Consider the following 12,639-nt stretch of genomic DNA (forward strand, 5'->3'; position numbering starts at 1 on the left):
TTCTCTTCTCTTCTCTTCTCTTCTCTTCTCTTCTCTTCTCTTCTCTTCTCTTCTCTTCTCTTCTCTTCTCTTCTCTTCTCTTCTCTTCTGACAGAAATGAAATAAATATGATACCACCAATCTCGTCCAATTTTAAATAGGCAATTTTTCAATAAGGTATAAAGTATATATAATATGATACTGAAACACGGTACTGCTGGAAAAAGGACCCATGTCTCTTTAGTTGTTCCACTGCATAGGTGCTTCCAGTGTATTCAGTTTAGCAATAATCAGTTTCCTGTTTATTAGTAATGTTCTTTCCTTTTCTTCTTTCTCCAAAAGGATCTTCTTTTTTTATTTATATGAAGTAAAATTTAATTGCTGCTGGGTTAATTTATCAGCCTGCGTGCTGACATAGCAACTGGCACATCACATCTGTTCTTGCCTTGGATTTAAAAAAAAATCCAACTCCTTAAACCTACTGGGGTTCTTTTGGTAATTGTCAGCATGAATCTGCAGCCAGGCAACGCATTTACCACACCGTATTAGCGTTTTAAGTGGGAAATAGAAAGGAAATTATCCATAAATACAGGCTTTTATTTAATTTCCTTTCATCCCTTCATCCTTTAATGAGCTACCCAGAGGTCCAGTTTGCTTTTATTCAACACTTTTCGGCCTCCCTGATAAGAAGCAGAAGGCAGGCAATCATATCTTCTCTCAAATATTTTTTGGGAAACTGTTGAGATCACACAGGTTTTTATGGCAGTCTGGCTCTGCTAGAGATACTACATCTCAATCATCCTTCCTGGCATTGGGAAGAAGAAAGAAGAAGCTCAATCACTGCACGAACAGCCAACAATCGTATACCAAATGTATACATAAAAAGCGCACTGACACACATGCAGGGTTCAGTTCCCGCCTTTGAAGTCACTCCTCCTCCGCTCGGGGACCCCCTGTATCAGCTTTGGCAAATGCATTATCATGCCGCAGTTGTCGTGTGTTTATTTTTATTCCGGAGTTGCTCCACACTGCACCCGAGGGAACCTGGAAACCCATTTGTAGCACTGGCAGTGTGAGCATTGCCCTAAGAGCTCTTAATTAGGTGGAGTAAGTGACTGCGACATAAGAGTGAGTGTGTATTCTTTTATGTTGCTAACAAGAAGCCTTACCAAGTGTTCTTAACTCTACCCTAGAACTTTTGTGTAATGACTTTGTTTTAAAAGGAATTTTATTTGAAAGTACACTCCAGATCCTAGTTAAAACCTATTGGCACCATGTTGCTGTCAAATATAAAGCACTGGAGTTATACAAATGACAAATAGTACAGCAGATTATTATCTTGGCAGCCATTTATTTGTGACAAGTCGATTAGTTTTAGTGCCATTAACAACCTATATATAGGCAGGAAATGTAGACATAAATACATGCCCAGAATTTTAACATTAGTGTGGGCTGTTTTATTAGAAAATGCAGCCAGCCATACTATACATTGCAATCATGGCTCAAGAGTTGGCAGTTCGTCTTGTAATCGGAAGGTTGCCGGTTCGAGCCCCAGTTTGGACAGTCTCGGCCATTGTGTCCTTGGGCAAGACACTTCACCCACCACCTACTGGGACAGACTGGCAGCCTCGCTTCTGTCAGTCTGTCTCAGGGCAGCTGTGGCTACAACTGTAGCTCCACCAGTGTGTGAATGTGAGAGTGAATGAATAATGGAATTGTAAAGCGCTTTGAGGTTCCCGAAAAGCGCTCTATAAATGCAATCCATTATTATTATTACTATAGCCACAATCTCAGGCACTGACAGTCAGAGTAAAGTCGCATAATAATATCAGATTTGGAGTCGTACAATCTGAAATCACCATATTGGTGTTGCTTCTGCATCATTATAATGATGATTCAGGAGCATCGTTATTGCTCATTTGGCTCACTGAGCATTTAGTTATCATTAGCCAGGAAGTTAACTAATGCTTTTAAAAACTCTCATTAGCAAGCCAACACAGGTAACCTAAATTTGGCTTACAGCAAACACAAAATTAATAATATATTTATTATAGTGAATAAATTAATAAAGAAAAGAGTTTAATATACACAAAGAAATATTTCCCCCTTTACCTCCAACAGAGCAATCCTGTCTAATTTCAGACAAACGTTGTTATGAGGCAGGACTGACACCGACACACGGATCTCAGATACACGAATATTATTTGATTGTTTAGCACTGACACAGAAATAAAGTGTGGAAATGGAAAACTAGTAATGTTTTAGCAATATTCATATCATAACATTGTTGTGTAGCCTTGTTGAGCCTGGGCATAGTACGATATAGACTAACAAATTAAGCTATTCATTCATTCATTCATTCATTTATGGGTGTGACTTTTTTGATTGTTTTTTCAATTGTGATTTTTCTACCTTTGGATCTTTGGGTTGAAACTAATGAATCAAAACCCTCCATGAATTTAATGCCCTTCAAATGGTGATCTGTTTTTTTGTATACCAGGTGTTTGTGATTGACTCTGGGGCTGAGAGACATTTGTCTGCGTGCAGACTCTTTTTTTAAACTAATTTGAGCTTCTGCTGCAAACTTGTGAGACTGGAGTGGGAGAATTGAAAAATAAATTAAGAAATTTGTATGCAGGCTCTTACATTTTATTTGGTTAAATTCTGCACAATCTGTTCTTTTACTAGCGATAAGAAATTCTTCACAATGTCACATATCTTGCATCCTTGCATTAGTCTTCTTCTGCTTATCCAATTCATAGTTGCAATGGGACTGGAGTCTATCTCAGCTGCCATGGGTAAAAGGTCAGGTACACCCTGGACATGGTGTCTATTGCAGGGCTAAGACAAAGAGACAACTATTCATGTACACATTCAAGCCTACAGCCAGAAAAAAGACACAAATGCAACAATTCAGTGAAACAGAGCCTGAATTAATAGCAAAATATGATTTTTATTGACTTCACTGCAGTTTTGCTGCATGTTCTGACTCATGGGCAGTATGTTTGACACTTCTAATACAGTTCATTCACTGTTTATTCTTAAGTAAAACACTCTTAAGTAAAACACAAAACAAAGTGTTCAAATCAACGCAGATATTAACGTGGCTAATTGTTCATTCTGCTCAAAAGTTTGGGACTGATGCAGTCTAGTTCATTGTGATGATTACAGAACTAGCCAGTACAGGCACCACACAAGAGGTTATTATCTCAGAATTATGTTAATTATGACTTAGTTTTTAGATTAGGATTATAATTCTGTGGCTTTTTCTGTTTTTACTCCTTTCACAAGAAAATTACGTGCCGTAATTATGTATCATAAATCCATGCTACCACTCCCGTGGTGATGCAGGATAGTCGGTTTAGACTGGTTTGCACCTATACTCAAAACTTACACCTCAGTTATTTTTCCACTGTAGGATAAAATATTTTATTTTCATATCTTAACAAGGAGTAAGTAGTTTTAGTTTCTGAAACGCAACCTAACCTTAACCTTAGCGATATTATTATTAGTGTTAGTATGAAATTGCCCAATGCAACACTGCTAAACAACAGCGGGGGGCAGTAGATCATAAAACAGCCATATGTCTGCTTTTAGAAGGCAAAATGTTTTTTGTTGAGGTTTGTTTGAACTCTGTTTAAACTTGTGAAAGCTATGTGAAAGCATGGATCCATCCTGCCTTGTATTAATGGGTCCGTCTGCTGGTCATGATGTCATAATAAGGAGGCTATTCTTTAGACTCCTTAGTACCAACTGAGTATTCTTGTTGACCATGTCCCTCCCTTTATGAACACAGTGTACCCATCTTCTGCTAGATGCTTCCACCTCACAGTGTCACAAAGCTCAAACAATCTCAAAAGGGTTTCTTGAAGATGACAATGAGTTCGCTGTAGATTTCAGTACTTTTAAAAATACAATGGAGTTTTTTTATGCTGACATTGTGGGTCAAACTGTTATTACATAGTTATTTTTCCCCTGAGAATATAGTTATGATGATTTCACATTTATTAATCAGTTTTTCATATTGTGCATTTTAAAATTCCGTGTATGCAGGAATAGAAATGGCAAAGGTCGAATATTTACTTGCATATATTAGCAAATGACTGTTTTGATTTAAAACAGGAACATCAGAAAATGTGTCATGGCTGTGCAGCTTTGCAGTTCTTTAATTAGCGTTTCCTGCATGTGGTCCGCATGTTGTCTCTGCATTCATACAGGTTTCCCCTGTGTGTCTTTTCAATCACACATCAGGTGGATTATACTCCAGCTGTCCCACAGCTAGGAATGTGAGGGTCTGTCTCTCTGTTTTAGCATTGACTGACAAACAGATTCAGGCTATTTACCTGCTTTCCACCTCATACATACTCGGAATGGCTCCAGGCCACCATCACTATGAACAGAAACATGCAACAAGACAAAGTGAATCAATTAAACGCCACATCAGGATTTGTTATCCTAGAAATTATGTTCACCCAGTAATCACATTGTTGGGAAGCTTACTGATGGAGCAGGTGATGGAATTTGGAATTTGCCAAGGCATTAGAAACAGCAGTGTCACAAATGAGCTGGGGGCATTCATCCCACCATGCTACGGCCTGATTTCCAGAAGTCGTCATCTGTCACAGAGCTGTGCGCCTCACTAATTTAATTTCATAAGCTGTTGAATGTCCTGAGAGGAACAGCGAAACAGGATGGAGACTGGATGATATAACGCATGAATATATGTAAGAAGAAGATGTGATGGGATTATATGAAGTTTAATTTGGGGTTTATCATCTTTGATCTATTCTGTTGCAGTGATATGAAGAAAAAACCCCAATCTGCCTGATTATCTAATCTTAGAAACACAGACTGGTTCTTGTGGATGTTATATTCCAAATAAAAATCCTATATAATATTATATTACATACAGCATAAAGAAAATTGCATACAAGGAATAAGAAAAAATACCTCCAGAAATAATATTCTGTGAAACACTGAAAACTGGCATGAGGACTTTCACCTTTCTTGAGATTTGGATCCATCAAAGGGAAACTCCTCGCCTCACATATATATTTATTTATATGTTACATTTCAATCTGATTTCAACTTCTGTACAATGCAGTTTTACAATTTTGGAAAGGGACTTCAAAACTCTTTCTTTTCACTGACTTGTGTCAAAGAAAGATTAAATATTTGGTTGTAGTGGAAAAAAGTAAATATATTCAGTTAACACAATGCGCCTTTAAAAAAACAACTTTACTTTAAAATTATATTAACATGTAACAAAAAGTGAATTTTAATTATTAATTAACTGTTGCAACCAACTGGCTCTGAAAACTTGGCGAGCAGACATGGTCACCATGGAGATCCACCATGGTCTCTTGGACCTTAGGATTCAGCTGGAAGCCCTTCTCCTTGTCAAAGTAGTCCAAGCATTGGTACATTGGTTCTTCCCAACAGAGGTTTTGCAGCCTCAGCAGAAACACGAGCAGAAAGAACCACAGGATCCCCTTCTGCAATGACCACAGTGTAACGTTAATGTCTGCATTAGTGCCAGTGGTGCTGTACACAGACACAGGACAGTCAGCAGTAAAGGACAGCATGACTTTCTTGTACTTAAAGAGCTCCTCGCTGTACCTCCTCTCCTCCTCAGCCCTTCATGATTGCAGGCACAGATGATCCCATTCAGCTTTGATCTGTTAAACTTGTGGCTAGAATGAATCTTCTGACTGTTTTTTGAACAGTGTCTGAAGCAGCTCTCCTCACTACATTTCCAAAGTTGTATTTCTAATGATAAATTAACAACTAGCATTTCATCTCCAAACAGCTATAGTTCATGCATGCGGAGGTGTGACATTAAGCATGGTATGAATTCCTTTCTCAAGCTTTTTTGTCCAATCTTCAAGGAGACAGTGACCGATAACGAATCCTATTATCTCTGTATTTGAGCATTTATTGCATCTGGCCTCTCTTCATCACAGCATGCTCTTCTTGTCTTAAGTGCAGCTGTTCTGAATACTAGCAGTCTAGTTTTTAAATGTTTTGGCTAATTGGTTTTTAATTTATTTTGCTAGATTATGCTAGAAAAGAGACGCATCAGTCCAAGACTCCTCTGCTCAAGGGTAAAAAGAGAGAGAGAGAAAAAAGCTGTACTTTAGTATAGCCTGAAAGACCCAAGCCATCCCTGACTGCAGCCATTCATATCCTCGAGCTATTCTATAGCTCATTGAGTTTGATTTTAACACCAATTTAGGGTATGAAAAACAACACATGAGCACATTAATTAAATGACATTATAGAGTCCTTTTTTACAGCATTATGTTACTCTTAACAAATGGCATTTTTCATCGCCTAATCAAATAAATTTTAATGAGAGAAGAGGACTTTACCCCCAGGAGGGGGCTTGTGTATAATAGCAGAGCATTTAGTGCAAGATAGACAGATGTGCCATCTCTGAGTTTTCCTGTTGTACTCACATCCCCACACACACTCCTCCCACATGCCAGCCCATTAAATCTTACTTTTGGTAATGCATTATCATGAATGTTATGTCATCATTCTTATCCCTGCATCCCGCTAGTTGACCTTAATGAACCCTGCCAATACAGAGACAGAAATCTGCACTATCCCATGCTCTTCATAATCACTCCATAAACTGCACAACAATACAAATCTGTGTGTCAGAGTAGCATGTTGGCAGCCACAGTCACACAGCTGCACATGTTCTGAAAGACCTGCGAACATCAGAGAGAGGTGGATGGGAAGAGCGGGAGTGGTGAACAGATGACCAACCGAAAGGTGGAAACGTGTATTTTTAGAGAGAGAGAAGGCTGTCAGATGAAGGTGACGCTACAGATCAGAGCACACCACAGAGGAAGATGAACAGCAGGAGTGTTGGTGTGCTTGCTTCTTGTTTTGAGTGTGGAGGCTTACTGTCTGGAGAGAGTGCGCGCTGTCCGTCAAGCCTAATTTGAGGAAAAGCGCAAGTGGTTTTCAGAAGGTTTAGCTACAGGCAAAAGCTGAGTGTGTTTCATACTGGGACTGAGCCGAGGCACACTCCTACAGGCGAATTTGGATTTTTTTTGCCGAGGAAATGGAGGAAATTTGTTCACTTTTTGGTCCAACTTCTTTGTCTGCTCATAAAGTACAATCCACCTTTATTCACGGTCCTGCTGAAAAGTCTGCTGCGTTAACAGTAGCGACCCTTTTGGCGCGTAACATATACCACATTGGTGGCACCGTGGCTGTACCACAGAAATGCAGGCTTACACAGACTGGTAAGTTGATGTCTGTGATGTCTGTGTGATTTAGGTATGTGTATGGATCGAGTCAATAATGCAGACTGAAGCAAACAAATAGAGCTGACTGGATTTTCATCATCCTTTGCTGACTTTTTTATATTTAAATTGATATATGTTGTGAAAAACTGGTATCTTTGTGTTTCTGTACAGGTTTTCTAAAACTGCGCATGAAGACAAACATATTGCATATTGAACACATCACATCCTGGTGCTATTCATAGCACAGGAGCAGAGCAGGAGCTCATGTTTATGCAATGGAATATCCCCAGAATAATCAAATTGCTCACTTTCAGCTACCATAACTTTGAACCAGCAGAAGAGCCCTCATGAGGAAAGATTTGTCTAGTTTGTGTGTTGATTTCTGCATATTTTATCTCACATTGTAATGCTGTGTAAATATAATTCATTTTGTCCTTTGGACAGCCAATCAACCGAGACCGATTCACATCTTGAATCAACTTGCGTACACAAAACAAAACCTGCAGGTCATGAAAGATATCGGGCAGAAGTCTCCATTCGGACAGCTTTATTCTTGTCTAAATGCTGCATTTGTTTTTCAGTAGTCAAACTGGCTCAGATAGTTTGAGTGTTGGTGCCTTATGCCACATGAATAGTGCATGAAGTATCAGGCAGATGCTGGTGAATATGAATTTATGTAGTTATGAATAAATTATGATAAATCTGTGGACTGTTGTCCATTCTAGTCGTCACCCTTAGACCAAATCTTAACAGAGATCTCATGTAGGGCCATACTAGAATTGAAATATTAGCCTGAGTATATTAGACAGTCAAATGAGGCCACGGCTGATAAAAATCTCACATCAGTGTTGAGATTAAAAAAATGACAGTTAAGATTGAAAAAGATTAATGAAAGCTGTTGAGCTGATAATCAAATACCAGGTATTATGTGTTTGCAATTCCAGGCCTTATAATATGGATCTAAGTAAGAACAGGCTTTGTTCATCAGGTTATCACAGAGGCGTCTTCATCACCTACCCCATTAAAATATGTTTGAATTTCCTTGGCCTCTGTGGAGAGACAAAGCTTTGATCTGCTCTCTGCTGTGCGCCGACAGAGATGATGAGATTTTACACATGCATGCGTGCACGCTCATAAACACTCACACAGCAGCACATGCATGTGTAGCAACTGTATTTCATTCAATGGAAATGGAAGCTAAAAAAGTAGAAAAAAGGCTGCTCTTTATATTTTCCCTACTCTCATATAGCTAAAAAAATATCACATTTTTACACTTGGATGGAGCTGCTATGTGTCTAAAATCCTTTTGTTTGGAAGGGTGATCCACCATCAGAGGATAATTCACATAAAAATGTCAAGTGGGGTTAAAAAGGCAGTGAATTCAGTTTTGCAAAGGTGTCTCTAAGAAACAGACAAGAATTACAAATGTGAACTGAAATGGTAAAATTCATATCTGCTCCTCAGATGGTTTAAACAGAGAAATTGGACAAGAGATGAATGTCAAGGTGTTCAGGCCGCCGATTATTTCATTCAACATCACTGATCTTCAAAGAGCTACTTAAATTAGTTCTCATCTATTATTATGAGCTGACTCCCCTCTCCTGTGTACATATTAACCCACCTGCTCTCTTCCATTCTGCTTTTCAGCTTTTGGCCTAAGTTTGAGATTTGGCTCTTTGTGGTGCTTATCATGCAGATGGAAAACAGAGTGACAGGAGAATGCCTGCAGAAAGGTCAAGGAATAGCAGGGATGGATTGAAGAAAATAGAGTAAAAATGGAGATGCAATAAGGGAGGAAGTGAACTTACTTTAGGTTGCGCTTCAACACAAACTGATGATGAAATGATACCTGGATTTCAGTCTTCTGTTTCTGGAAAGCTGCCTGTTTTTGATGTTGAGCTGGATGGATAAATAAAAAAATGACTTCTGTATTCCCTTTGAGAATTTTCTTGTGAAATATATCTGACTGCCTTTCTGAAAAACATTTTTACATATTTATGCTCCGAGGGAATAGTGGGAGCATGGGCATGTACTTTCTAGGGCTGTTGAATAGCATTTATTCACTTTGGGGCTGATTTGTGATGTTTCACATCCAACTGCTGGCAGAGTGATGCTGTGAGCTTGTCTAGTCTGAGTCATGGATTTTACAGTCTGACATAGTGAGAGAAGACCCGGAAAAAGATTGTGGATGTGATTAGCATTACAGGAAACCCACATGTGACAGTGCCATCCATTGAAATCCATTGTTAATGAAGCTGTGGATTTCATAAGTGGCCATGAGAGATAAATAATGCAACATGTCCTATTTTCTTGTTTTTGATTAATTCTTTTCTCTAAATCTCTCTGCATCTTCAGTGTCCCATTATTTTCTACAGCCCTGAAGGCTTTTTGCAACACCATAAAGTACTCATCCATTATGAGCTGATATAAAAGTTTGTGGTATTCCCTGTTTTGTGATAAATGATTAAAATGGCTTAAAGCTGGGTATAGAAAAATAGCGTATAGTGTTTATATAACTGTTAGTGGGTCTAATGAAACCTTGTGCCTGAGATTCTATTTCTTCTGAACTACAGTGCACAGGTTCTGGTTGTATTATAGCTAATAGTTGTATGTACTGCAGAATATTTCAATGTCATTGTGAATTAATTTATTCATTAGGGCACTGTCAATGAGGAGCTTAATGAGCAAATCTCCCAAACAAGTTTAGACAGTTTGCTCAGTTTGATTTAGGCCTCGGTCCCACAGGCCTAAAGACCAGTTGGCAACCCCCTGGCAACCTGTGGTCCCAAGAGAAAACGCTCATTCCTTGACTGGTTGGCGAGTGGCTGCTGCCAGTAATTTGATGAAATTGATTGCAAAGAGCGTGCTGTAAAAGCATCCCTGATTTTAGTTTGATGATTGCCACAATCACTTGTAGTTTGCATGGAAGACACCTGCTTTTCTATAAACACTCCCCAACTGCTTGCTGACTGGTAGTGAAACTTATAAAAGTGAGACGCAAATCAAAAAGTAAAGTTCTTTCAAAGTAAAAGTTTAAAATTTTACTATGAAGGCAAGCGTTTCTATTACTGGTTTGTTTGGTGCTCTTTGCAGTTTCGTTGTCACTTAGCGCATAGCTGACTAATGTTTACAAACAAGTTGGTGCCTTCCACACAGTTTTTTCAGTGACTGCAGCAATCCGCTCAGAATCAAAGAAATCACAAGGAAATTTAGCTGTTTGCGACGGATTTCACCAAGTGACTGCTGGTAACGTCCATCAACCACTCGCTAATAACTTCAAAGTCAAGTGAGGGGCTTTTGAAGCTATCCAATGTGTTAAAAGAAACATTTTTTCTTACTATTATTTATGGTTGGTTTTTATGGTTAAAAAAAAAACAGTTGAAAAGAAACCAAAACAGCAGTTCATGCAAAAATATTAGTAAGTTCAGAAGTATGGCATCAGGTAACATTTATGTAACAAGAGCTGAAAATGGTGTAACAAATGCATCCGGTGTATAATAAGCAAAAGTGGAGGTGGGTCATTTACAGAGAACAAAAACTGTATTTGTTTTATATTTACATAAAAACAAAAATCTTGTTACCATAATCTAATAAGAGTAAATATATTTTTGTTAACTCGGTGACGCTGCCCTTTCCTTTTTATATCTTAGTCATGCCCATTTGTCATATCAGATGTTCACATTACTAATTCTTTTACTGAAATTCAAGCTTATCATTTATAAAAGGTGACCCTTGCAGTCCATTACTGTTGTCTAAAACATAGTCCTACCCCAACACTATTGATATTTCTTCTGATTTGCTGGAAACTGCCGGTTAGAGTAAATAGCTTGTTGTGTACTTCGCACATATTTGTATGTATCTTTTGATCTTTGTTCTCTTTTGTGTTAATAACATGGCAGGCTGTGTGACCATCTTTGCATTCATAATGTGCTGTGAACCTTCCGAAGTGATATGCAGCTATTGGACTCATATGTTTACGGTTGTGTCCCTGGAGTGAGCATCTGTGACTAAAAGAACTCATCTTGTATTGAAAGCCAAATTTGTGCCATTGCTAAGCCTTTCCTCAGGATAGAGAGAGTGCAGATTGTACTCAGCGCTCTGCTGAGTGTGTGCTCTGTCAAGTACGGTTAAATATGTGTTTTAGAGCCACAAGAGGTTTGACTTTTGGTGTCTTTAAAGATAATCACTCATGTCATCAAAAAATGCATTTTTAAATTTATTTCTGTGTGTTTGTGTATTTGCTATTACAAATATAATACAACTTCACTATATTTGACCTTTTTCAAATTTTGATATGCAGTTTTTCTTTATTTGTAAACCCTGATGATTTTGAGTCTTCAGGTTCCTTCACCATTGATCTGATGCAGAAAAAATATACTAGTTATTATCATGTATGCTTTTAACTGTATTCTTCTTAACATCTTAACCATTAACATGCACTTTTTACTAAATAATATCATTGCTGTGTTTGTAATATGAAAAAATGTTTTGATATGTTGAGAGTTTTGTCACGGTCTGCGGAGGGCAGACCGTGTGTGGGAGTGTGAGGATCCAGGTGCAGACACAGACGAGGAGACAGTACTGAACTTGAAACGAAAAGCGAGCCTTTATTTTGGCTGATTAAAGTGGCAAAAAACTGAAAGCACCGAGGCAAGACTAAACTAGAAGCTGAACTGGGAAAACTAAGAACTGACACTTAACTCAGACAACAGGGAAGACTGAGACAAGGAGACAATGATGCATATGACTGAGACGACTATAAACAGGACTCTGTGCTGGAACAACAAAGAACTATGAAATGTATACACGTATGCAACATGGACATGACCAGCACAGAGTCCTGAAACCCAGCATAACATGGGTGAAGTTGAACAGATGATGTGACAACAATCAAAGGAAGACTGAGGACTTAAATACACACATGAGGTGATCAGGGGAAGTGGAGACGCATGCGAACACAGCTGACTAGAATGAAACATAATGACAATACAGGGGAGAGTAACACTAACTACAATGAACAAAGAACACCAGACTCTTCCAAAATAAAACAGGAAACACAGAGACATAGACATGGCACAAACTTGACAATAAGAGCCACACAGACATGAAACATGACAGGTCGACGCACGGACCAGGGAGAGATGAAAAAAGGGACTAAGAAACCAAGGACTAAAATGCAAACTAGAAATCAACTAGATGCGTTAAACTACAACATGTGACTACAAAAATATGCATTAGAACTCAAACACTGGGCCTCACGGCCAAGTACCGTGACAAGTTTTTGTTTAGCATGAATTCTCTCTGAGTACATTTTATTTTTTGATCCAAGACATTGAAATGGGACATGAGAACTTGAGCTTGCTTTCATTTATATACTGTGTTGAGGAGAAGAATTGGC

At 38.5% G+C, this 12,639-nt stretch overlaps 1 protein-coding gene across 6 annotated transcripts in view; it reads left to right on the plus strand.

Moving 5' to 3' along the window:
• The window catches only part of plch1 (phospholipase C, eta 1), a 71,705-nt gene that overhangs the window by 16,174 nt on the left and 42,892 nt on the right, over positions 1-12,639 (plus strand). For 2 of the 6 annotated variants that reach the window (XM_005937909.3, XM_005937910.3), the window contains exon 1: positions 3,145-7,238. The exons of 2 other annotated variants lie outside the window; for them this stretch is intronic. In XM_005937909.3, the coding sequence (XP_005937971.1) occupies positions 7,055-7,238 (184 nt within the window). In that variant the 5' untranslated portion in view covers positions 3,145-7,054. Of the gene's footprint in view, positions 1-3,144; positions 7,239-12,639 lie in introns of those variants that run through there. 2 more of the 6 variants (XM_014338621.2, XM_014338622.2) reach the window with 1 other exon arrangement.

Source organism: Haplochromis burtoni, unplaced genomic scaffold (assembly GCF_018398535.1).
Source record: "Haplochromis burtoni strain Fernald_Lab_line unplaced genomic scaffold, NCSU_Asbu1 Contig_216, whole genome shotgun sequence".
Lineage (NCBI taxonomy): Eukaryota > Metazoa > Chordata > Actinopteri > Cichliformes > Cichlidae > Haplochromis > Haplochromis burtoni.